At 37.0% G+C, this 27226-nt stretch overlaps 3 protein-coding genes across 5 annotated transcripts; all 3 read left to right on the forward strand.

The window, feature by feature from the left end:
* The first annotated feature begins 4977 nt into the window (after positions 1-4977).
* LOC117635368 (DExH-box ATP-dependent RNA helicase DExH1-like) lies at positions 4978-5977 on the forward strand. Its single transcript, XM_034369699.1, has 4 exons — positions 4978-5099; positions 5177-5336; positions 5478-5755; positions 5821-5977. The coding sequence occupies exons 1-4, from the start codon at positions 4978-4980 to the stop codon at positions 5975-5977; spliced, it is 717 nt and encodes a 238-aa protein (XP_034225590.1).
* A 945-nt stretch (positions 5978-6922) lies between these two features.
* On the forward strand, positions 6923-24078 carry LOC117633967 (protein virilizer homolog). 3 transcript variants are annotated; one of them, XM_034367844.1, is made up of 28 exons: positions 6923-7232; positions 7399-7487; positions 8832-8955; positions 9393-10016; positions 10201-10569; positions 10664-10768; positions 10909-11091; positions 12748-12889; positions 12977-13158; positions 13244-13329; positions 13412-13460; positions 14292-14355; positions 14447-14925; positions 15002-15101; positions 15521-15654; positions 16274-16341; positions 16422-16638; positions 17865-18080; positions 18230-18385; positions 18492-18545; positions 18645-18859; positions 18955-19024; positions 19602-19915; positions 20773-20950; positions 21043-22425; positions 22523-23296; positions 23585-23656; positions 23797-24078. In XM_034367844.1, exons 1-28 carry the CDS (start codon positions 7158-7160, stop codon positions 23815-23817), a joined length of 6543 nt encoding a protein of 2180 aa, XP_034223735.1. In that variant the 5' UTR covers positions 6923-7157; the 3' UTR covers positions 23818-24078. The 3 variants fall into 3 exon arrangements, with proteins under 3 accessions (XP_034223735.1, XP_034223734.1, XP_034223736.1); XM_034367843.1 differs by having other exon boundaries at positions 6924-7232; positions 14292-14358; XM_034367845.1 differs by lacking the exons at positions 18645-18859; positions 18955-19024 and having other exon boundaries at positions 6924-7232; positions 14292-14358.
* A 1358-nt stretch (positions 24079-25436) lies between these two features.
* On the forward strand, positions 25437-26865 carry LOC117635867 (dof zinc finger protein DOF3.5). The gene has a single exon (XM_034370245.1). The coding sequence runs from the start codon at positions 25927-25929 to the stop codon at positions 26863-26865; it is 939 nt and encodes a 312-aa protein (XP_034226136.1). The 5' UTR covers positions 25437-25926.
* Positions 26866-27226: the final 361 nt, after the last annotated feature.

A 27226-nucleotide genomic window follows, 5' to 3' on the forward strand; every position in this document is an offset into this window, starting at 1 on the left:
CAACCTATCCAAAATACATATTAATCTTCCACTGTTTGATATTTTGATATAATTTTTATACCACATGTTATTATTATTCAATAATACGTGGGAATTATTTGTACAATACGTGAATTTTGTGTGTCTTATTGAAAATTTCCTCAAAAATACATGTATAAAACATTAGAAATACGTATGTATATGTACAATACGACTATTGTATGTTTGCTTTTAAAAGAGAACGTGAGACGTGTATGGAACACGAGTGTATTGTTGAAAAATACGTACCTACATGTGTGTGTGTGTGTGTATATATACATATATAAATTTCAAACCTGAGTATAGCCGTGCGGCTATACTGTTTTCAAATATAAAAAAGGCCCCCCCGTGCATTAAGAGCCACGTGCCAAGTTAAAAAAATTTCAAAACAGAGTATAGCCGGGCGGCTATACTATTTTTAAATATAAAAAAGGTCCCCAATCATTAGGCGCCACGTGTCAGCCCCTGTATTTTTTAAAAAAAATTTCAAAGCAGAGTATAGCCGTGCGGCTAGACTATTTTGAATGTAAAAAAGGCCCCCAAACATTAGGCGCCACGTGTCAGCCCATGTATTTTTTATGAAAATTTCAGAACAGAGTATAGCCGTGCGGCTATACTATTTCTAAATATAAAAAATGTCTCCAACCAATAGGCGCCACGTGTCAGCCCATGTATTTTCTAAAAAAATTTCAAAACATAGTATAGCCGGTCGGCTATACTATTTCTCAATATGAAAATGTTCCCAATCATGAGGCACCACGTGTCAACCCATGTATTTTTTTTTTTGGAAAGCCGAGTATAGCCGAGTGGCTATACTATTTTAAATATAAAAAGGGTCCCCAATCATTAGCGGCCACGTGTCAGCCCATGAATTTTTAAAAAAAATTTCAAAACAGAGTATAGCCGTGCGGCTGTACTATTCTTAATATAAAAAGGGTCCCCAATCATTAGGCGCCACGTGTCAGCCCATGTATTTTTTAAAAAAATTTCAAAACAGAGTATAGCCGTGCGGCGATACTATTTCTAAATATAAAAAAGGTCCCCAACCATTAGGCGCCACGTGTCAGCCTGGTATTTTTTTAAAAAAATTTCAAAACAGAGTATAGCCGTGCGGCTATACTATTTTGAATATAAAAAAAGTCCCCAACCATTAGGCGCCACGTGTCAGCCCATGTAGTTTTTAAAAAATTTTCAAAACAGAGTATAGCCGAGCGGCTATACTATATCTAAATATAAAAAGGGTCCCCAACCATTAGGCGCCACGTGTCAGCCCATGTATTTTTTTAAAAAATTTCAAAACAGAGTATAGCCGTGCGGCTATACTATTTCTAAATATGAAAATGGTCCCAATCATGAGTCACCACGTGTCAACCCATGTATTTTTTTTTTGGAAAACCGAGTATAGCCGTGCGGCTACACTATTTTTAATATAAAAAGGGTCCCCAATCATTAGGCGCCACGTGTCAGCCCTTGTATTTTTTAAAAAAATTTCAAAACAGAGTATAGCCGTGCGGCTATACCATTTTTAATATAAATAGGATCCCCAATCATTAGGCGCCACGTGTGAGCCCATGTATTTTTTAAAAAAATTTCAAAACAGAGTATAGCCGTGCGGCTATACTATTTCTAAATATAAAAAAGGTCCCCAACCATTAGTCGCCACGTGTCAGCCCATGTATTTTTTTAAAAATTTTGAAAACTAAGTATAGCCGTGCGGCTGTACTATTTTTAAGTATAAAAATGACCCCATCCATTGAGCGCCACGTGTCAACACATGCCTTTTTAAAAAATATTACAAACACGGAGTATAGCCGGTCCGCTCTACTCCCCCTTTTTTTTTTTAAAAAAAAAAGAAAAAAAAAAGAGCCTCCATTGTTTGAAGCCACATGTCAAAAAAAAAAAAAAGGTATAGCCACTGTTTTTATTAAAAAATTCTTTTGCATAGCCGCGCGGCTATACTACTTAATTAAAAAATTAATGATAAAAAAGGACCCTCCTACTTGCATTGGTTTGCGCCTTATGGATATTAATTTGCAACCTATCCAAAATACATATTAATCTTCCACTGTTTGATATTTTGATATAATTTTTATACCACATGTTATTATTATTCAATAATGCGTGGGAATTATTTGTACAATACGTGAATTTTGTGTGTCTTATTGAAAATTTGCTCAAAAATACATGTATAAAACGTTAGAAATACGAATGTATATGTACAATACGACTATTGTATGTTTGCTTTTAAAAGAGAACGTGAGACGTGTATGGAACACGAGTGTATTGTTGAAAAATACGTACCTACATGTGTGTGTGTGTATATATACATATATAAATTTCAAACCTGAGTATAGCCGTGCGGCTATACTGTTTTCAAATATAAAAAAGGCCCCCCCAAGCATTAAGAGCCACGTGCCAAGTTAAAATAATTTCAAAACAGAGTATAGCCGGGCGGCTATACTATTTTTAAATATAAAAAAGGTCCCCAATCATTAGGCGCCACGTGTCAGCCCCTGTATTTTTTAAAAAAAATTTCAAAACAGAGTATAGCCGTGCGGCTAGACTATTTTGAATGTAAAAAAGGCCCCCAACCATTAGGCGCCACGTGTCAGCCCATGTATTTTTTATGAAAATTTCAGAACAGAGTATAGCCGTGCGGCTATACTATTTCTAAATATAAAAAATGTCTCCAACCAATAGGCGCCACGTGTCAGCCCATGTATTTTCTAAAGAAATTTCAAAACATAGTATAGCCGGTCGGCTATACTATTTCTCAATATGAAAATGTTCCCAATCATGAGGCACCACGTGTCAACACATGTATTTTTTTTTTTTGGAAAGCCGAGTATAGCCGAGTGGCTATACTATTTTAAATATAAAAAGGGTCCCCAATCATTAGCGGCCACGTGTCAGCCCATGAATTTTTTAAAAAAATTTCAAAACAGAGTATAGCCGTGCGGCTATACTATTCTTAATATAAAAAGGGTCCCCAATCATTAGGCGCCACGTGTCAGCCCATGTATTTTTTAAAAAAATTTCAAAACAGAGTATAGCCGTGCGGCGATACTATTTCTAAATATAAAAAAGGTCCCCAACCATTAGGCGCCACGTGTCAGCCCTGGTATTTTTTAAAAAAAATTTCAAAACAGAGTATAGCCGTGCGGCTATACTATTTTGAATATAAAAAAAGTCCCCAACCATTAGGCGCCACGTGTCAGCCCATGTAGTTTTTAAAAAATTTTCAAAACAGAGTATAGCCGAGCGGCTATACTATATCTAAATATAAAAAGGGTCCCCAACCATTAGGCGCCACGGGTCAGCCCATGTATTTTTTTAAAAAATTTCGAAACAGAGTATAGCCGTGCGGCTATACTATTTCTAAATATGAAAATGGTCCCAATCATGAGTCACCACGTGTCAACCCATGTATTTTTTATTTTGGAAAACCGAGTATAGCCGTGCGGCTATACTATTTTTAATATAAAAAGGGTCCCCAATCATTAGGCGCCACGTGTCAGCCCATGTATTTTTAAAAAAAATTTCAAAACAGAGTATAGCCGTGCGGCTATACCATTTTTAATATAAAAAGGATCCCCAATCATTAGGCGCCACGTGTGAGCCCATGTATTTTTAAAAAAAATTTCAAAACAGAGTATAGCCGTGCGGCTATACTATTTCTAAATATAAAAAAGGTCCCCAACCATTAGTCGCCACGTGTCAGCCCATGTATTTTTTTAAAAATTTTGAAAACTAAGTATAGCCGTGCGGCTGTACTATTTTTAAGTATAAAAATGACCCCATCCATTGAGCGCCACGTGTCAACACATGCCTTTTTAAAAAAATATTACAAACACGGAGTATAGCCGGTCCGCTCTACTCCCCCTTTTTTTTTAAAAAAAAAAAAAAAAAAAAAAAGAGCCTCCATTGTTTGAAGCCACATGTCAAAAAAAAAAAAAGGTATAGCCACTGTTTTTATTAAAAAATTCTTTTGCATAGCCGCGCGGCTATACTACTTAATTAAAAAATTAATGATAAAAAAGGACCCTCCTACTTGCATTGGTTTGCACCTTATGGATATTAATTTGCAACCTATCCAAAATACATATTAATCTTCCACTGTTTGATATTTTGATATAATTTTTATACCACATGTTATTATTATTCAATAATACGTGGGAATTATTTGTACAATACGTGAATTTTGTGTGTCTTATTGAAAATTTCCTCAAAAATACATGTATAAAACATTAGAAATACGTATGTATATGTACAATACGACTATTGTATGTTTGCTTTTAAAAGAGAACGTGAGACGTGTATGGAACACGAGTGTATTGTTGAAAAATACGTACCTACATGTGTGTGTGTGTATATATACATATATAAATTTCAAACCTGAGTATAGCCGTGCGGCTATACTGTTTTCAAATATAAAAAAGGCCCCCCCAAGCATTAAGAGCCACGTGTCAAGTTAAAAAAAAAAAAACGTGAGACGTGTATGGAACACGAATGTATTGTAGTGTCTTACTGAAATTTTCTAAAAACTATGTGAAAATTTTAATTTAAATAATTAACAAATTGGTTTTAATTTGGAGCGCAAGAGCCCCAAGGCCTAAGGCCCATCTTTTGATTAATTAAATGTATTAATTAACCACTGACCCAACTAACTAGGCATTTAACCTTAAGGCCATACCCACAAGTCACTCAATTAGGCCACTTACATAGCATGTACAAATTGTTCTATTTCCAAGAGTAAGTCTTATAAAGACTTCCAAGGAGCTCTATTGTTCCAATGTGGGAACTCAAACATGTTTGCAATGCCTTGCAAAACCAACAAAACTAAATTATGCTTCAATTTTCAAACAACACTTTCCTCAATTTATTCTAGAAGATGAGATTTCACGTCTACATGGTGTTGACTGCAACATAATATGCACACAACCTCGTCGTATTTCTGCTATGTCTGTTGCTGCTCCTATATCCTCTGAAATGGAAGAGAATCTTGGTGAAACTGTTGGTTATCAGATCCGCCCGGAATCAAAACATTCTGCTCGAAAAAACGTGAATTTTGCACCACTGGAGTATTACTTAGATAGTTGGTAATACAATTTTTCGAATATGTTTTTCAAATACTAAATTTCCTCAATCTATTTCTTAGAAAAATTGTGCTGGCTACAAACATAGCAGAGAGTAGCATCACCATAGATGATGTTGTGTATGTCATATGCTGTGGAAGGCCAAAGGAAACCAGTTATGATGCTTTAAACAAGTTGGCTTGTCTATTACCATCATGGATTTCAAAGGCTTCAGAACATCATGTATAATTTACTACCAGAAGTAACCGAATTCAAGGTTTTACCTGTATGTCAAACTTGTTGAGAATGTACCAAGCTGGATCCATTTATGGTTTGTCAAAATAAACATTTTATTAAATTTTATTGCTTTGGTGATGATTCCAGAGGCGAGGGCGTGCTGGCCTTGTGCAGCCTGGAGTTTGTTACAGACTATATCCAAAAATGATCCATGTTGCAATGCTCCAATATCAGTTACCTGAAATTCTCCGAACACCTTTGCAAGAGCTATGCCTCCACATCAAAAGTTTGCAGCTTGGAGCTGTTGGGTCTTTTTTGGCTAAGGCACTTCAGCCACCAGATCCTCTTGCTGTTCAAAATGCAATCGAACTTCTCAAAACCATTGGAGCTTTAGATGACATAGAGGAGCTTACTCCGCTTGGCATGTAAGTTATGCAACTCTCTACTGAATATCAGCTCTGGTAGTTGACTGACAAATCTTACATGACAGGTCACCATCTTTGGATCCAAACATTGGGAAGATGCTTCTAATGGGTTCTATCTTTCAATGCCTGAATCCTGCCTTAACAATTGCAGCTGCCCTTGCTCATCGTGACCCTTTTTTCCTACCAATAAATAGGAAAGAGGATGCTGATGCTGCAAAATGATACTCGGTTTTTAATGTTTAAAAAAAAAAATTAGTACAGCCGCCCGACGATACTACGTTGTTTGCTATACTCTTTTTTTTATAAATAGTATAGCCGCGCTGCTATACTCGGTTTTTCTTAAATTTAAAAAATAAGTATAGCCGCTCGGTTTTACTCGTTTAAATTTTTTTTTTAATAAAAGAGTATAGCCGCACGGCTATACTGTTTTGACACATAAGCGCTAGACGGTCCTTTTTTTAAATTTATAAATAGTATAGACGAGCGGCTATACTACGAAATTTAAAATAATTAAAATACTGAAATACAAGTTATTCATTAAATAAAGAATAATTAATATAATTAAATAAGCTAAGATATTATTTAATTGCAAATACTAAACTAAAAAAATCAAATTTCTATAAAAATAAATAAATAACAAAGTCCATAAAATAATTTAAAAGAATTAATTGCTATTTATGAAGTAATTTATGAAATTAATAAAATATATAAATACTAATTATTCACTAAAGAAATATTAGCCTTGTTTTAATTACTTTAATTCTAACCTGAAATAAATTTTCACTAAATTATCATGAATGATGTAACTTGTACAAATTTGTTTCATTTTCCAATTTTTTTGTAGCTATTTAACTCAATCACAATTTTTTTTTTTCTGGAACTGAGGGAAAATTAGTAAATTAGGAGTTGCAGAAACAAATCAATTGCATCCCAAATCAAAGCTTAAAATTTGATTTACTAGGCCGAAAGCTACTTGTTAAAGCCCATTGGGCTAGTTTTTTTTGTTTATTTGTCGTTTAGGGCTTTTGCTCCCAATCCCACCAATAATTAAAATAATTAAAATCAAACTATTCAAGAACTCCAACCCTAATTCAAATAGGTTTACCAAAAAAATACCGCAATACAAAACGCGAAAAAGTCATAAAACCCCTTCCTTTTCCTCCCTATTTTCTGTTTGATTCATTTTCTTTTTGGTCAGGCCTATTTTCTCTCTCTCTGTCAGCTTGGTGACACTGTGACAAGCCTGAAAAACCCCCCTTCTTTGCAAAGAAAGAAACTTGAAAAACCCCTTGAAGCGTTTACCTTAGTTCCAGAGAACCTCCTAAACCCTAGAATTCAAATCGACGAGACCGAAGTCCATGTTTTCTTGGCGACGTCGATTTTAGCACCAGAAATTCACAGAATGGGCCGGCCCGAGCCTTGTGTATTGTTCGCCCAAACCTTCGTTCACCCCCATCTCGACGAATACGTCGACGAGGTTACTCTCTCTCACAAATTTTCAACTTTCAGTTGCTTTCGCGGTTAATTTAATGCCTATGTTCTAATTAATTTACGAATTTTGATTTATTAGTAAATCTTACTTTGTATGAATTGCTAAATTTATAGTTGAATGTTACTCATTCGAAATGGATTTTCGTTGCTAGGTATTGTTTGCTGAGCCCATCGTCATCACTGCTTGCGAGTTTCTTGAACAGAACGTGTCGTTTGCTTCTCAAGCAGTAACACTTCTTGGGTAAGTGGCATTACTAATTTTGCAATTGTTTCAGCTTTCCTTTACTTTTGTTTGTGAATTTAAGAACATTATGATAAAGATCATGTAGCTTAGGCCTGAACATCACCATGCAGGCCATTATATTCGGCATTCACTTAAGCCTGTTATAAATATCACATCTTTAGCTCCATCTGGTTAGTTTCCTTTAGGAGTGGTAAATACCACAGCCGGGTCAGTTGGTGAATTATTCTTGAGGGTTCTATCCGATTTTTAGTTAAAGACAAAATTGGCACAATTCTAATGAATACGTGGCATGGTGGTTATTTATGTTTTACACTGTTAATCTACATAGTGCATTTTGTATCCTGGTCGTTGGTATCACTTACAGTTGTTTTTGAGGGTTGGTGTTTTATGTGAAGTGGTGAAGTTTTCATAGATAAGTGTCATGTCGGTTAAAAGGTAGAAATTCCACAAGGCTTACATTAGTGCAGTTATAAATATACTTTATTTCATCAGGTCAGGTTAAAACTTCCAAATCGTATTTCAATTGGTTGGTTGACGAACTGTGTTTACCCTTTTTCAACCCAACCCAAATGATTTGGAACACTACAATACGGAGTAAGGTACAACAGTGCTTGTTTGAAAAATCACTCATGGGAGAGTTAACACTTATGTAATGTTGACTGCAGGATGCCTAATATATGTCTCTCACTCTCATGGTGTATTATGTGCAAACTAGGAGCAGAGGATTTTGTCCATTTATTTCGCCATTGCTTGTTTGCATTTAGATTGTGGCACGGTATCTTTCACGAGGGAAGATGAGTTGGGTCATTATTTTGGGGAAGTTTTGTGTATTGACTACTTTTTGGGCGGTTTGGCTTGAAAGGGATGCTAGAATTTTTGAAGAAAAGATGGATTAAGAGGTGTCGGCATTGGGGAATAGATCATAGAGTGAGGGTTTTGTTGATAAATTTATTGAGCTGCTCCCACGCACGCAGACCAAAAGATCTTTGTTGTCCTGGACTTTACAAGTATGTAGAGGCTTTTGGGGGACTGGGGAGGGAGTCTCAATTTCTCAATCAATCATTGGAATGTGTTTTCTGTGTTAGTTACAAGTTGTATGAAAAATAGAATGAAACTGGTGGTTTAAAGATCACTTAGTTTAGATGGTGGACTTCTTGTTAATCTTTCTGACTTTTAAAAATAAAATTTCTCTTGGTATTAATTATACTGGGGCTTTTACTACTCAAAATGCTAAATTGGATTTGAACTCTTGGTATTAATTTTGTTTGCTTTTAATGTCAGATGATGCATGATAGATGTTGCATTGGTATTGATTTTCTGAAGTGCTATTGTTGTTTGCAGGGCGACTTCACCTCCTTCATTTGCTTTGGAGGTATTTGTTCAATGTGAGGGGGAGACAAAGTTCAGGCGCCTCTGTCAGCCTTTCCTCTATTCTCCTTCTTCATCAAATGTGCTAGAAGTAGAGGTAATTATCATATTACACCTGATTATGTTTCCTCTTGGATTCTGCATATTTCTGCTCCTTAACAATTTTAAGATGAACACTTTAATGCACTTACATCTAGACTATTTTAGAGCTCAAGTGAGGAGCTATCTGAGAAAGCCCTATCTATGTTTAGATGTCAGTGCTCAGTATACCTTGTCTTATCTCATTTCTTAATTTCCTTTCCAATTTTTATATATAACATACTTCTTTGTGGAGGATAAGTTTCTACACTTGCGTTATACTAAAATATCAGAATTTTGCAAGCTAGGAATAGGTGAGCCTAGTTGTTAATGTTGATGGACTGCTTCCTTATCTAATGCTATAGTTCTATATATATTTATGTGCATATGTACACAGACACACACCGTTTATTTGTTCTGTTGGCTATTCTCACAGGAGTCATTATTTGTCTGCAGGCTGTTGTAACTAATCATCTGGTTGTAAGGGGCAGCTACCGCAGTCTGAGTTTAGTAATATATGGAAACACAGCAGAAGATCTGGGGCAATTCAACATTGAATTTGATGATAGCTCTATAACTAATCTTGTTAGCTCGGCTGTGGGAAAGCTTGAAGACCTCCCTCTGGCTTTACATTCAACTAATCTGACAATTGAGGATTCCATATCAGCTTTGAGTACTCTATGTCTACCTGTTGTGGCATCAGATATATCTGTTGAAGCTAATCAATTATTACAACTGATGTTGAAGGTTTGTGAGTTGCCCAATCTAGGGGATGCATTGCATAACATTGTCAGCACTGTAGTATCAGCTGCCACTTCTTATGTTACCTGCTCTTGGGGAAGATCCAGTGATTGTGAAGAGTTGAACAATGTTCTTAGTGAGGCAAGAACAGAGCTTATTGAGCTCTATAAAGTGTATAAACAAGAATTGAGGAATGCATTAGGTGAATCATTGGCAGACAGTGGACTTTTTGAGTCTGAGGCTGATTTAGTAAATTCCAAACAGTTGGTGGATGTGTTAAGTCAGTACTTTTGTTTTAATAGGGACTTTGTAAGTGATGGACATCACCAACTTCCACAGGTGATTAAATTACAATTTCCATCACTTGTATACTATTTCACAGATTGAAACTACAACAGATAGAAACAAAGACATGTGCTCTGTCTCCGTCTCTATCTCTCTATATCTCCCTCCCTCCCTCCTCCTGTCTCCCTGTATGTGTATTGAATGTGATTCATTTCTAATATTGTATCTTGAATTTCAGAATACAAATGTCATGCTGGGGTTGAGTGTAGCTCTTCTTTTGTGCTCTGGAAGAGAGAGCTGCTTTCACTTTGTGAGTGGTGGGGGAATGGAGCAGCTTGTACATGTTTTTTGTCGTGATGAGCAGATTTCTACCGCTACTACATTGCTGCTACTTGGAGTTGTTGAGAAGGCTACTCAACATTCTTTCGGGTGTGAAGGATTTCTAGGTTGGTGGCCACGTGAAGATGAAAACAAGCTATCTGGTGTCAGTGATGGTTATAGTAAATTGTTGAATCTGTTATTGCAAAAACAGCGTCATGATGTTGCTTCTTGTGCAACTTATGTCCTTCATCGCTTAAGATTTTATGAGGTTGCTTCAAGATTCGAGGTATACTACCAATTTGGTGACATTGTTTGTAGTTTCACGTGTGGTCCTGTGACCTAAACTAAGTGGTTTCTTATGGTAATTCCATTCTTTGCAGTGTGCAGTTTTGTCGGTATTGGGAGGTCTCTCTACTGTTGGTAGGGTCACAAGTGATACTTTGGACATGCTTATCTGTGCAAAGTCACAACTTAAAAAGCTGTTGGTCAGTTGTCATCTTTGTTGCTTTTGTTTTCAGTTATATATGGAACCTTTATATATATATATATATATTTCCACTTTAGGTGTCACACCAAAATTGCATTTTAGTTTTTAGTTCATATTTATTGACAAGTATTAATGCAGAAATTGATAAATTCACGTGGTCCAATTGAAGATCCTTCTCCAGTTGCCCGTGCAACCAAATCATTGATTCTTGGTCAAACAGAAGGTGTGCTGTCATATAAAGCATCCAATAACCTGATTACTGCATCAAATTGTTGTTTCTCAAATTGGGATATCGACTTGCATTTGCTGGATCTTCTCAAGGTAAATTTCCTTCTTTGTTCTTTCTTACCCCTCCTGCATGTGTTGCGTTTCCATTATATTTTGTGTAATCTCTTTGATGTTCATCCCGTTACTGCTCGATTGTTACTATATCCTGAATTGCCATGACCTTTATTATTATTATTATTATTATTTTTGTTATTCTTTTAAAAAGAGTGAAAGTCTATGTATCTTTTAAGGAAATATTAATGGGATGTGGTAAAATTTTATGCTGGCTGTCAACTTAGTGCAACCCTCCTTTGTTTAGGCTTGGGACCAACTGTATTAAGATTAAAAATTTAGCTCTTCATAACATTGGTAGACCAAATAGATAGGTAGAAGAAAGGAGACTAAGTATATGTTAGTAGGGATGCAATGGAGAGTATGGCTTTGGATAGATCTGAGCAGTAGAGGAGAGTCCATGTTGAAGAACCTAACTCCCAAGACTTAGTTGAGTTTAGTGTTTTACTTATTATATGCCAATGAACATAAGGTTCCTCAAGGTCTGCACGAACCCGGAAGAGGGAAGAGAGAGAGAGAGAGAGTAACATGAAATGACTTTTTTTGTTGTTGGAAAGAAACGATATTTAATTGCAAAGCAACAAAAAGAACAACAGCAAACGTGGCCAAGACAGCCACAAGAAAAACAAGCACAACAAGCAAAAAGGGCAACACTACAAAATTACAGCATTCCAGTATTCCAGTTCAATAAAATGAATCTAAAATCTATTTCCTTAAATTCTGGGGACGTATAAGCCCACAAGGATGCCAAAAAACGAATCCTATCCCATAGTTGGTCAGTCTCATCCCCATTAGAGTCCTAAAAAATTATCCTATTTATTTTCCCCCACATTACCCAAAAAACAGCCATTACCACACAATAACCCAGCACCACTCCCCTCCTTTTTCCTCCAAAAAAAATTCAAACGATCCCAAATGACTATTGAGGCCAAAGAATCTTTTAAATTAAAATTTATTTTCTGATGACGCCCCCCAAATCCCGCATTTGATAACTCATAGTTCACCCATCATTTTCTTCAAACTCACATACTCACTCTCACACTCATCTTCCATTGTTGAAACAAAGTGAACCCTAACAAGCTCATTTGAGGTTCAAAATCTCACAATTTGATGAAAAAAATAATTATTTTTGACGAATGAAACATTAAATATACTCTTCATAGCCTCCAAATGAAGTATGGGCTGATAATTTAAAAAGTTCGTTAAATTTTTTTGGATTTTTATTTCTTCATTTTTGTGTTTTCATTCGGTGCACTAGAAGCGAATAATTGAGGAACACTCGGTAGGTAGGTGTTGAATAATACATTTATGTTTGGTAAGACCTCACTGAATCAACTTTTTCGGCACTCCCCTACCAAAAATGTTAATGGTTTTTAGTAGAACCTCACTGTATGGTTTCAAAATTTCAATGCCAATTTTTATCAAAAATCGTTTTCCGCTGGAGTAGATGATGGGAGTTCTTGGGTTGGGTTGGTGCCTCGGTATTTTGATTGTTGTGTTTTGTCCCTTTGGGGGAGTGTGTAATCAGAATAATTTGGCACTTCTTTCTCGTTTAATTCTATGTATTGAAATTTATGTTGCAATTGATATTTTAACATTTTTCTTTTGTGCTTAATATTTGAAATATCTTGTTATCAGGAGAGGGGATTTCTACCTCTATCAGTTGCAATATTGTCATCATCCATATTGCGTTCAGAAGTGGGACGTGCTATGGACGTATTTGTGGATATTGCATCATCAATTGGGGCCATACTACTTTCCCTTCTTTTTTGTCGCTCAGGTCTCTTTAATGCTCTGTTATTATCAACCTTGTTATATTTATCAGATCCAGATCATTGTTAATGACATTCCATGTTATTTTATTCAGGCCTAATTTTCCTCCTACATCACCCTGAACTTTCTGCAACAATAATACATGCCCTAAGGGGTGCTAATAATGTGAATAAGGATGCGTGTCTTCCTCTTCGATATGCTTCTGTTTCAATATCCAAAGGATTCTTTTGTGCACCACAGGAAGTTGGAATGATTGTTGGGACCCATTTGAGGGTGGTTAGTTCCTTTGGCTCCTGTTGGTTTTTCAATCTTTATTGCATACCTTCAGCCAAAATATCAATTTTCTAATGCTTTGGTGCAGGTTAATGCCATAGACCGTTTGCTTACTGCATCCCCAAACTCAGAAGAATTTTTATGGGTGTTGTGGGAACTATGTGCTCTTGCAAGGTGAAACTGAGTTTCTTTTATTGATTGTGGACTATTAATACAATATTAATGGTCATAACCACTTTTCAATTATGATTTGCAGGTCTGACTGTGGACGACAGGCACTATTGGCTTTGGGATATTTTCCAGAGGTACTGAATTGATGAATGTGCTATCTGAAAACCATATTTGATATACAATGCATGACCATAGAAGTAGTTTCTGTTTAATGCTTGAGATGCAGGTAGAATTGGATTGGAAGATTTCAAATCTGGGGATGTTGGTTGGTATTTTATGCATAAATTGCTGCAATGGAAGTTTAACAAAACTTATCATTTGGTTTGCATTGGAAGAAAGTGAAGAAAAATAAGTTTTCTGGATCAACAAAATCACTAGTATATGGATTACAACTAATTTGTCTCTTGGCAATTTCAAATCCGAATCCGTTTAAAAAGATTGTATCTAGAGAACTTTTGGTTCTTCCAACCAATTTAAACTAACTTAACTCTAAAATTCAAATCTCCTGTTACATCCTTGAATAAAAAACTAAAATACAACCTTTTGCATACATGTGGAACTTGTCTTAGTATTATTCTTATTCATTTGGTAAGTAATTTGCTAAGCTTTATATTGGATTCAAAATTTCTCATATGTATCACATTAAATGGTTTGAAGTTTGTTTTGTTTTACTGGTATGGTTAGATGTTCATTGGCTGGTGCAGTTTTTGAACTTAGGCCTCTGGTACCATGCCAAAGAGGGTTTACCACCTAACCTAGGCAGCATTAATGTAGGGCAATTTTTGTTTAGTATAAACTTATAATTAATTACAAATGTAGGTCTGTATGGTGCCTTTACAAGTGGCTAATTCTATATATTTGGTATCTGACAATCTTTCTGTATGTGTTCTTGATATTCTTATTGTTAGATTATATTTTATGGATACATGCTTCAGCTTATTGACAAATGATTAACTATTTTGTAGGCTGTTAAAATTTTGATTGAAGCATTACATTCTGCCAAGGAACAAGAGCCAGTTGCTAAAAATAGTGGTTGTGCACTTGCCCTTTGTCTAAATCTGAAATTTTGCAATTATACCTTTTAGTTATGCATTCACTCAAATAAAATTCTGCATTTCAGGAGCCTCACCGCTAAATATTGCAATATTTCACTCAGCTGCTGAGATTTTTGAAGTTATTGTTTCTGATTCAACTGCATCTTCTCTTGGATCTTGGATTGGACATGTTATGGAGCTCCATAGGGCTTTACATTCCTCTTCTCCAGGGTCAAATAGGAAAGATGCCCCCACACGGCTGTTGGAATGGATAGATGCTGGTGTAATATATCACAAAAATGGGGCTACAGGTCTTATACGGTATGCTGCTGTATTAGCTTCCGGAGGAGACGCCCACTTGACTTCAACCATCCCACTAGTGTCAGATTTGGCAGATGTAGAGAATGTTATTGGAGATTCTTCCGGTGGTTCTGATGCTAATGTTATGGAAAATCTTGGAAAGTTTATTTCTGACAAGAGTTTTGATGGTGTGATTCTTCGTGACTCTTCAGTAGCACAGTTGACAACAGCATTTCGCATTTTAGCATTCATTTCAGAGAACTCAGTATGTAGTCATCTATTGTTCTAATTTATCATTAGAATGCACTTTTATCTTGCTCATTGTTGTTTTCTTGATGTAGACTGTTGCTGCTACTCTATATGATGAAGGTGTTATAGCAATAATCTATGCAGTTCTGGTCAATTGTAGGTTCATGCTTGAGAGGTCCTCGAACAGCTATGGTACGTGATTTGGAAATAGTTGCTTTCATAGATTGATTTGTATGTATAAACTATAAACCCAAAAATTTCAACAGTAATACCCATAAAAAGGTTACATCATTAGAGATAGCAACTTTTAGAACATTCCCAGGCCTTCTACTGTAGAGAGAACAAAACCTGTGTAGTAAATTTATGCTGGAATTCTTAGTATACTTTACCAGGTCTGCTTGTGCTCAGTATAGTATATCTTCCATAGATCATAAAGTTTAAACCTCTTTTCCATTGTACCTAGTAGGTGGCATGCTATCGTGCACACTCGTTTCTCACTACCACTGTGTACGGTTTTAGGAATTTCATATTGTACAGTATTCTGATATTTTAGAAGGTCCATTTTATTTCTGAATTTTGGAAAAATGGCTTTTTTGTTTTGTCTTGAGCAGATTACCTTGTTGATGAGGGCACGGAATGCAATTCTACATCAGATTTACTGTCGGAACGAAATCGTGAGCAAAGTTTAGTTGATCTTGTGGTTCCTACACTTGTGTTGTTGATCAATTTATTGCAGAAATTGAAGGTTTGCTTCATTTAGTTCCTAGTGTATATACAATTGAGTTTTTATGGAAGTTTTATTTGAATGAGAGCGGCATTTGATACTGCAGCAAAGTTGTGTTTGTAAAATGATTACAATCTAATCTTGATGCTCACAGAATCCATATTTGATGGATAATCATATGATTAACAAACTGTCAAATGGCATTTTTATTTCATTCTACCCACGAGTTGTAGAAAAGAGGGAAAGTTTGTCCTTCTATGTAGGTCATGGGATAGCTGTGTTTGGATAATGAAACTACAGTAAATTGTTTAGATTATGTAATAGCTGTAGGATATATCCAGTATTGGCCATGAATCTAACTAAATTTGGAGAAAGGATTCTTGGACTAGAGTCCTTCAGATAATCACAATTAACAAACTATTACATGGAATTTTCATTTCATCGTATCCATGACTTGGTAGTAAAAAGGGAATGTTTGATGGTTCAACAATCTTTCTGTTTTTAGATCTGGGGATTGTGTGAACTAGACACGATCTTTTAATTTGGAGGTCATTTGGGGCTTTAGTAATGGTTGTATTTGTAGAATGTATGCTTTCTTCACCTGTCTGTTAAAATGTGGTCCTTTGACTGCTGTCTGTAGGAAGTACAAGAGCAGCACAGAAATACCAAATTATTGAATGTCCTTCTACGATTGCACCGAGAAGTAAGGTATGTCATCCTTGTTTTCTTCTTCCGTAGACGTGTTAGTTTTATTCATATGAAATTTGACTGAATTTATTCAATTGTAGTCCGAAATTAGCTGCATGTGCAGCAGACTTATCTTCTCCTTATCCTGATTCTGCGCTCGGTTTTGGAGCTATCTGTCATCTTCTTGTGTCCGCGCTTGCTTGTTGGCCAGTCTATGGCTGGACTCCTGGCCTTTTCGACTCCCTCCTTGCTAATGTTCAAGTTACTTCCTTGCTGGCCTTGGGTCCAAAGGAAACATGCAGTTTGCTTTGTCTTCTGGTATGCTAGATCTCCTACTTTTTTTTTTTGGGATTATCACGTAGGACTTTCTTCATAAGTGAGCTAGTGAGAGATTCAAGTATATTTTATAAGGAGCTTGACTTAAAGCAAGCTAAGGTTTTCCTCGAGCAGGATTATGAAAGACATCAGTGATTCAGCATGCCAGCCCCTTATAATTCTACAATGGCCACTTCAACAAGTTTATTTATTTATTTTATTTTTATAAATCTAGTTTATACAAGTACTTGACTGCTGACGTCTTGTCTAAATTGCTATGTTTGTTGATTTATGTATATTTGATTGTATAGATTAGCTGCTGATTAGTTGTATTTAGCATAATTTTAGGGTCATTCACAGGAGTTAACTTTTAGCCTTTATTTCCTTCCTTATTTGTAACTAGCTGTGTACTATTTAAATCTTCCTAAGGCAGAAGAATACATAGCTTTATTCCTATATCTCTAGAGAATTCTACATCGTATCAAAGCGGGATGATTGACTGGGCCCGAATTACTGGGTCTGTACTGAGTACATGGTATTCACGTGCTGAGCTCAATTTACTGAGCGCGAACTACCCTTAAAAAAAAGATTAATGACCAATGTGGAATCAGCTGCACATGTAGCCCACTCTGTGGTGGTCGCACTTGAGGGGGCGAGTGGTTCCATTACTAGTAACACCAATGCCCTTTGCGATAAAAACCTCACTCCTGTTGAGCTAACAAGTGGTTAAGTTGGTCCAACTATCAATGTTGGACCAATTAGTAGTGGGCCGCTGGCCTGTCTCTGAAATCTTTAACAATTTTGGGCTGCTCTTTGGGCATCAACTTCCCTTGCCTTTAAGGATGTACCCTATCCTTCAATTATGCGCAATTTGCTAGCCGTAGTATCTTAAGGGGCTGTTTTATGTTAGGTTGGCTAGTTAGGTGTTGAGTGGCCTTGTGTCTGTTTCTTCGGCTAGTGTTTTCTTTTATCTGCAGTCTAAATGCCTTGTTTTGATCCTTACAATTTGAATAAAAATGTTTCTATTCAAAAAAAAATAAAAATAAAAAATTAACCACTTGTAGTTTATCGTTTCTAATACTTTTTGATTATTGAGTTGGTAAATGTGGCATACTTTGCCTACATCATCAGATTTGTTCTAATTGCAACCTTTGTGGACTGCCATATGATGTATCTAACATGCTTTAACCTTTTTCTTCATGTTTTCTCTTTCCTTGTTGTAATGGAAGAATGATTTATTTCCGGAAGAAGGGGTATGGATTTGGAAAAATGGGATGCCCTTGTTGAGTGCCCTTAGAAAGTTGTCCGTTGGGACTGTTTTGGGTCCTCAGAAGGAGAGAGAGGTCAATTGGTATTTGCATCCTGTGCACCTGGAGAAGCTTCTTAGCCAGTTGATGCCGCATCTTGACAAAGTTGCCCAGATTATCCAACATTATGCTATCTCTGTATGTGATGTCTTTAAATGAAGTTAACTGCTATTTTACTTTACTTTTCTTGTTCGAACTACCGAGAGAAGAGTAGGCAGTGCAACTATTCTCAATAAATACTTGCAGCCAGTGTCATCTTGCATTACTAATGAGATCACTTTAAACAGGCACTGGTGGTCATTCAAGACATGCTTCGAGTCTTTATTATTCGTATTGCTTGCCAAAAAGCTGAAAGTTGTTCAATACTTCTGCGGCCCATATTCTCATGGATTCTTGATCATGCTTATGACTTTTCTTCTCCATCAGATGTGGATGCTTATAAGGCAAGTTTGTGGTCACTGTTGAAGTTTTATAGTTTGTCTAATTTGGTAAACCTAAATGTTTAATCTTTCTTTGTCTCACTCTCTCCCTCTCTCTCTCTCTCTTCAGGTTTATAGATATCTTGATTTCCTTGCTAGCTTATTGGAGCATCCACGTGCCAAGGTTTCCATTTTCTTTTTCTGGTTTATTTTGTTCCCCTCCATCCTTTTGTCTAGTAAAGAAGCATGGGATTTTACTTAATTTTGATTTCTCCTTCCCCAGGCACTATTGTTAAAGGAGGGTGTGATTCAGATGCTAACTAGAGTGCTGGATAGGTGTTTAGCTGCCACGGATACGGATAGAGTAGAGATTCTAGATGGTAGAAGTTCAGCTAAATTTGAATTCGGTTTGCTTAATTGGTCCCTCCCTGTGTTCAAGTCCTTCTCACTGATTTTTACTTCTCAAGCATCTCTACACCATGCTGGGGAAAATGATCTGTGAGTAGATAAGATGCATATTTATTTATTTATTTATTCCTTTTAATTGAGATGATACAACTTGTGTATGCTGAACTAGTTCACTGGTTTAATAGGCACAAATTTGAAAATTTGAGTACTGAAGATTGCACAATCATTTTAAAATATCTCCTCAGATTTTTTCAGGTAATTTGCTCCTTCCTATGTTGTATCTCAAGTTCGATTAGAGTATGTTAGTTATTACTGTGATAGTTCTCTAGGAGCTAATTTCGGCATATGAAATGCACTTGAGTACAAAGGTGTTGGTAAATTCACCAAGGACTTGATTGAATTGCACCTTCACCAGGGATTATTGTTATTTATTATTATCATTATCTTTTGGAGTGTGGCGGTTGAGGCGGTGGGTCTAAAAAGGTAAAAATAAGAAATTTGCTTGAGCACAAACTAGTTAAATGCTCCACATTCTGACGCATGTAAATTGAGCATTGAAGATATATTAGTTTTTGGAACTTCCTTCTGATGATTTTACGTCTTTGTGGAATTATTAATGTGGAAAGTGACTAAACTAACTTCGCCTTATAAAACGTTCATTCAGATCACTTCTATCTAGAGGGGGTAAGTAAAAGTTTTATTTTTATCCTTTTTATCCTAAAGATGCAACCAAAATCACCCGAAACCCATACCAGATGAAAGCAACCAGTAAAAGATTTGGAACTCCTTATTTGCTTAGTTTATTCTAACTGAGGGTACTCTCATTTACCAGGTTCTACCGGTTGGAAAAGAATTACTTGCGTGTCTTACTGCTTTTAAAGAATTGGGTTATTGTAGTGAAGGTCGAAGAGCTTTAGCAGCCACTTTTGATTGTGTCTCCTCTGTTGTTGATGATCGTGAAAAGGATGGCAATGGCAATTATAGTCTTCCTAATGAATATGAATGGAGAAAGAGTCCCCCATTGTTATGTTGCTGCAAAAACTTGTTAAGATCAGTTGACTCAAAAGATGGTTTGTCAAGTTATACAATCGAGGCTGTCAATGCATTGTCTATGGGATCTTTCAGCTTCTGCCTTGATGGGGAAAGGTGACTTCTCTTGCCTTATTGGTTATTTTGTTGATCTAGCCAAATCATGTTTTTAGTTTAGACTTGTTATATGTTTTAGTTGTTGAACATTGTCATCCTTTTTTCCTTTGATTGATTTTATGATTATTGGATATTTGGTCTTTTGTAAAAAAAAAAAATATATATATTGGATATTCATTGCAGTTTATTTTATAGTTTCAAATACTTGCCGTACTTCAGAACTATAAAAGATGACTGTTCCTTAAAGAGAGTTGTGTTTTTGTTTTTGGAGTATGTTTTTGCGCACTGAGGCTAGATGGTGCTAGATAATCTCGTGGGCCTTATTTTCACTAATCATCTCACGGTTCGCGCGAAGCATTGGTGAATTGTTTTACCATTCAACATGGTTTTTTGAGTTTAGTCATGCAACAAGAGCATTCATTGGAACTAGGAGTAGTGGCTATCCTGGACTAGCTAGATTTATGAATTTGAAATCGTGCAAGTCTCTTTCAATTATATTGCTTGTGGTACTGGCTACCAATATGCTTTTACTTTGGGTTTCTTTATAATGTTATTTTCTTATGTAAACCTAGCTTATTCTAGAACCATTATATCTTAAAATTTATTTTATTCATTACCTGAAGAAACTTTTCATTACGAGTCTGCCACCTTACTTGAACAGGATCTGTGCCATAGGTTGTATCTCTGTGTCCTTGAGTTTCTGAAGTAATGTTTTATTGGTTCTTTGGATCTCTCTATGTGGATGTGCCTTAATACATTTTGGCTGTGATTTCTTCTGTTCCATATATGCATTTTTCTTAACCCTTACCTTAAGTGTCCACATCACTGGTTAGACTTATGGTTTGCTTCTGTATTAGATTGAATCCAGATAGGGTTGTTGCGGTGAAATTCCTGTTTGGCATTCCTGATGACATAGGTGAAGAAGATAGTGTTCCTCATGAAAACTTAAGCTACATTCGTGAATTGACCTCTATGCTGAAGACCATAGCCGCTGACCATGTAGCTGACTCTGATACTCAAACCCCTCTATATCAGGTATAACTGATGCTGATTCATTCTTTCATAGAAATTTTGCAGTCTCCCAAATTGTTTGCATAATATCTGACATCGTCGTCATCAATGCACAGGTTTTAGAATCTGTGAAATCATTAATACTGCTGTTGCAAAAACCTAGTTCTTCATTGAAGCTGGATGATGTATTTTCTAGTGATTTTGTTCCTCTGCCACTAAATATTATAGTTTCTTCAAAGATCCATATAATGTCAGATGGTGGTGCTGAAATGGCTGACGATTATCTTTACCAAGGAGCACTAGGAGACAAATTTCAGTGGGAGTGTCCTGAAACATTACCAGATAGATTGGCACAATCAAATCTTTCTGTTAAGAGGAAAATGCCATCACTTGATGGCCCAAATAGGCGTGCTAGAGGAGAAAATTCCCCGGCTGAGACCCCAAATCAAAATGTGTTTTCACGAGGATTGGGTTCAACTACTGCCTCGTCTGGCCCTACTCGTAGGGATACCTTTAGGCAGCGCAAACCAAATACCAGCAGACCTCCTTCCATGCATGTTGATGACTATGTTGCGAGAGAAAGAAATGATGGTGTTTCTAACTCTAATGTAATAGCAGTACAGCGAGTGGGATCTACTGGTGGGAGACCTCCGTCAATTCATGTGGATGAATTTATGGCCAGGCAAAGGGAACGCCAGAATCCAGTGTCACCTGTAGTTGGGGATGCAGCAGTACAGGTGAAGAGTGCGACTCCTGTGAACAATACAGCTACGGAGAAGTTCAACAGACCTAAACAATTGAAAGCGGATCTTGATGATGATCTTCATGGAATTGACATAGTATTTGACGGTGAGGAGTCTGAACCTGATGACAAATTGCCCTTTCCTCAGCCGGATGATAATCTGCAGCAGCCTGCTCCTGTCGTTGTTGAGCAAAGTTCTCCCCACTCTATTGTTGCAGAGACAGAGAGTGATATTCATGACTTGGCCACGCCCTCAGCATCTAATATGGATGAGAACACACAAAGTGAATTTTCTTCCAGGATGTCAGTTTCACGCCCTGAAATTCCATTGACTCGAGAACCTAGTGTTACTTCAGATAAAAAGTACTATGAGCATTCTGATGACCCAAAGAATGCTACACTACTCAGGACTTCTAGTGGTTTTGATTCTGCAACAGCAGCAAATAGTCCCAGATTCCCTGTTTTTGCTTATAATAATTCTTCAGCATCTTCGGTACAATTACCAGTTGATTCTAGGATGACTCCACAAAATTTCTTTCCAAAGAATAGTCCACAACATGCTGGTAATGCGCCTGTAGCTTCTGGATCTCCAGGATTTTATGACCAGAGATTTCTTCCAAATCAACCTCCTTTACCTCCCATGCCTCCTCCTTCAACAGCTGTGATATCTCAGACATCTGAGTCAGTTCCAAGTCAATCATCCCTTTTTGTGAACTCTCTGACTGATGTACAGCAGCAGCTTCCAACAGCCTTCCAGGTAAGTTTTATAAGCAATTTTCTTCTCATTTCTCATTCAGCTGTCTCTTGTTGGTTTATCTGCAATTATGTAATCTCTTGATTGTTTGTCATTGCAGATTCGTTCAGATTATCTTTCTGCATTCAATAATGGTTCTACATCTTCAAGAAATTCTGTCTCTTCTCCCAATGGGGCCGCCAGGCCACCACCCCCACTTCCTCCTACACCACCCCCTTTTTCTTCTAGTCCATATAATTTAACGTCCAATAGAACTATTTCGCAGTCTTCAGTATATAACCAGACAAGTGTGGGAGCAAATGAACTTCCTCAGAGCTCTACTGCACCCTCAAATGATGCTCGGTTAGGTGGTCTTTCTGCTTCAGGGGCCAGAGTAAATACCTATTCGCCACCTTCCTTAGTGCCACACATGGTTTTCAGGCCAGGTTCTAATTCTATGAGTCTTTATGGAAGCTTACCAACTCAGCTGCAAGGCGACAACGCAAGTATTTTGCAGAATCTATCTATTCCTCAGGCAATTCATTCCCTTGCTCAGTTGCAGCCACTGCAACCCCCACAGCTTCCACGCCCTCCGCAACCACCCCAACATCTTAGGCCACCTTTACAAGCTTCACAACAGTTGGAACAAGGTGTATCTTTGCAGAGCCAAGTTCAAATGCATCATCCACTGCAGATTCTGCAACAGCCACAGGTTTCACCTATGCATGCCTACTATCAATCCCAACAACAAGAGTTTGTTCATGTACAGCAGCAACAGCAAGTTGACCATTCTCAACTGCAAGCAATGCATCAATCAGGGGATGCTTCATCCCAACAGCAACAAGATCCGGGAATGTCCTTACATGAATACTTCAAGTCTCCAGAAGCTATTCAGGTATTTGTTACTTAGGATCCTTTGCAGACCGAAAAGACATTTTATGATTTTTGGATTTGACTTTCAATTTTAAAAGATCCTCTGGCCATCTAAGATGCAAAAATGCATCAGTGGAAAACATCAATTTTGGAGCTTTTTCAAATAGACCTTTCAAAAGAAACTTCTATGAAAGATGTTTTTGGAGAAGCTCCGCCATCTGGACCTTCTACTTTCTGCCAAAAGCTTTCAGATGTATTTGATTGGTATGGCCTTGGTCCGTTCTAATTATTTGTTTTCCTTTCATGGCAGTCTTTATTGAGTGACCGAGATAAACTTTGTCAGCTTTTGGAGCAGCATCCAAAGTTAATGCAGATGCTTCAGGTATATGTTCTTTTACGCATTGCAGCCTGCTAGTTCTTCAAAGAACTGGCCTTGTTGCAAGGTTTAGAAACATTTATGATATAATGTCGGAGGCTGCTATTCTAACCCACTGGATTTTGCTGGTTTTTGTGATTTTACAGGAGAAGTTGGGCCAGCTATAACGGAATGACTTGGACCTATAAATTGATGATCGAAGTCTTGCATCCCCAATGCATATGTTTGCAGGAGTTAAACCTTTGATCAATCATTTAATTTGTTTGTCCCCTGAAATTTTGTATTGATAATGTACTCTAAAATGTGTATATTAATATTCTTTCCATCTTTTTAGTGTAATATTGAATTGTAAAAAAAAGTGTTAATATTGCTTTCTGTTAATGTAATTTCTGGCCGCGCTAATTAGCTGCAAATGTGTTTGATCTGTAGGTCGAAGGTGTATTTATTCTGTAATGCCTCATTTTCTTCCTCATTATGTTCCTCATGTCGCCTTTGTATATTTTTTTCTTCTCTCAATAGCGTATCTTGTTTTAAACCAATACAAGTTTTTGGCGCTGTATGTTTTTGGTTACGAGAGATTTGCTTTTTGCAGTCACTAAAATGCTTGACAAACTTGTATTGGTTTCCTTCCAAATTGTCTTTTCATCATGTGTTTTTCTGCATGATCGTCTTCTATCTAGGACGACTAATATAAGACTCCCAAGCTTGGGATCCAAGAAGCCCATGATCCAAGAGATCCTCTCCGAGTATGTATAAGTTAACTACCCACCGCCCAGGAGACATTCCTACTTTAAGAAATTCTAGGCCTTGAGAACAGATGCCAGGGATACTAAATACAAGGGTTGCTAGCTCTTCATTTTCGAGATCATCCTTCAAGGATCAATTCCTGCAAAAACTGCTTAGCCATTTGATTAACAAGGTAATAATTAAACGTTTAGTCCGAACCTAGGTTTCTCTACGCAGTCAGGTAATAGTTTCGATTGTTAGAAGATCTTCGATCATCGCATGATTTGAACAGGATCGGAGAGGGTAGAAATGTAGGCTACATCCCCATTGTAGCATACATCGCCCTTATAGAATCTTGACAAACATGATTCTCTTTTATAAAAGAGATAAAAGAGTGAATCAACGGATTTTCCTCCTTACAAAGATGAGCCCAAAAATCATAAACAAAAAAAATGACGAACAAAACTTGAAAATAGACCAACAGGTCTCGTTCGTACATGCTGCCATAGTTCATGAGGAATTTGAATGCCCTTTTAACGAGGAGAGGTTTGCATTGCATTGCATGGGTGAATGGAGGACATAACCAACCAAGCACTTCAGATTATTTAATTGAATGATATAATTAATAATTAATAATTAATAATCAAGGGAGGCTGTCTGCTCCTGAAAGGAACCTGAAACTAGTAATTACCATTCCGAGGCTTTTGCGTCCTGCTTCGCCCTCACAAGTCATGAAAATCGCACCAATATCCTTGTGCTACGTGTGGCCAACACCGACACCCTCTATTAGCCTACGGGCCTGTGACACACAATCATACCCTAACCCTACCCTAACGTCCTTAACGCCACCAAAACCTCATGTGCACGTACGGGCTGCATCAACAATCAACATTTCCATCACAAAAACTTCATCCCTACTCTACAATACAATTAGATACCAACTCAAAGCAAGTTACTGTTTGATACGTATGTATAAACTTTTTTTTTTCTTTTCTTGTATGTGTGTGTTTAATGAATTATTTTTGTATATGTGATATTAATATGTAAGTAAAGAGAAATGACTCAAGTACTTGAAACAAACTAGTAATCGGTGAAGATGAAAGAAGAATTCTCATTTCTAATATGGGAAAAACTCTCAACACACAACATCATGTGTGGCGTGACTTAATCTCTTATTGAAACTGCTACAATATTTTAATAGACTTCAGAGTATCTAATTCAAATCAATTGATCGGAGTAAAACGGAAGGCAATAATTATATTTGGTAAAATCACACTATTACATTATCGATGTGAGAGAATATTTCAACACACACTGCTAGAATGCAATGTGCACGGGGTGGTGTACTATACACTTCTTTCTTAATTATACTCTATCCCATATAAGTGTATTGAAAGTACTATTACATTTACATATACAGCCCAACTGAGCATTCTCTCTCTCTCTCTCTCTCTCTCTCTCTCTCTCTCTCTCTGTGCAACTTTGCAAGAGAGAGTAGGGTGTGTGGGAGATTTTGATGAAGCCTATGCGGACTTGGGTCACAATTGGTGATGGAGAGAGCAGGATGGAAGCCAAACGATGATCATCATCAGATAACTCCAAATTGTCCCCGGTGTGGTTGTTCCAACACCAAGTTTTGTTACTACAACAACTATAGCTTAACTCAACCAAGGTACTTCTGCAAGGGCTGTAGGAGGTACTGGACCAAGGGTGGGTCCCTCAGAAACGTCCCGGTAGGAGGCGGCTGCCGGAAAAACAGAAGAGGGTCCAAGTCATTAAGGCTATCCACCACTGCCACAGGCACAGAAGGTCATGTTCATCAATCTAATAAGAGTACTAGTAATTTGGGTAGTTATGGGGGTACTGTTCACAATTCATTTGGCAGCAATGTAATTATGAACAACTCATTGGGTGATTCCACAAGCTCCTCAGTAAGTCAAGATGGTTCAAGTATTGATCTTGCACTTGTTTATGCAAATTTCTTGAACCAAAAGCCAGACGATTCGAATAGCACTGGATCTGATCATCAGCTGCCAGAATTACCTAGTGAATTCGATCCAGCTGCACTAGATTTTTCAAGCATGGCATTGAACATGAACAATGCAAGCTCAGGAGGCAACATTAGTAGCATTCAATTAATGGAAGATCATCAAAATGGTCTTGTTGGGTCACTTGGATGCCACACTGAAAATTGTAGCACCAATGAACTCATGTACTTTGGTGGATTGGACCCATTAATTCATCATCATGAGAAGCATCATCATCAAATTCAAGATGCAAGTGATTTTGGGTTGCCACCAATATTGCCAGTAGGCCAAGAGGAGGCATTGTGGTCTACTTCTCAAATGATGGCTCATGCAAGTCATACTATGCAAGCTGCTACACCACTACTAGGTGGAAGGCCAGAAGCTCATGATCCAAACCTCTTAATTGGTAGTTGTTGGAGCCCATTTGATTTGCCATGTAATGAAACTTTCTCCAGGACTTGATGTCAAGATTGATGTTCTTTTCTTAATTTGTTATCTTTCTTTCATATACTATGAATATAATCAGTTATATATATGTATAGATCGAATAGATTGGAAATTGAAAATCACCATGTAATAATATCTATAATTATGCTCCCAGCTATTACTTATTTTTCCTTTGTAATTTTTGTTAATTCTATTTACAAGGCGGTACGAAATTCGTGTATGCGTTTCATTCAAAACCCCATCTGCCCTTCTGGATTTAGTGAGTAGAGAACACACTAAAGATTGAGGTATTTCTCTCTCTCTCTCTCTCTCTCTCTCTCTCTCTCTCTCTCTCTCTCTCTCTCTCTCTCTGAGAGACAGTCGCAGAGATGATTTT

This window comes from Prunus dulcis, chromosome 7 (genome assembly GCF_902201215.1).
Source record: "Prunus dulcis chromosome 7, ALMONDv2, whole genome shotgun sequence".
Taxonomy (NCBI): domain Eukaryota; kingdom Viridiplantae; phylum Streptophyta; class Magnoliopsida; order Rosales; family Rosaceae; genus Prunus; species Prunus dulcis.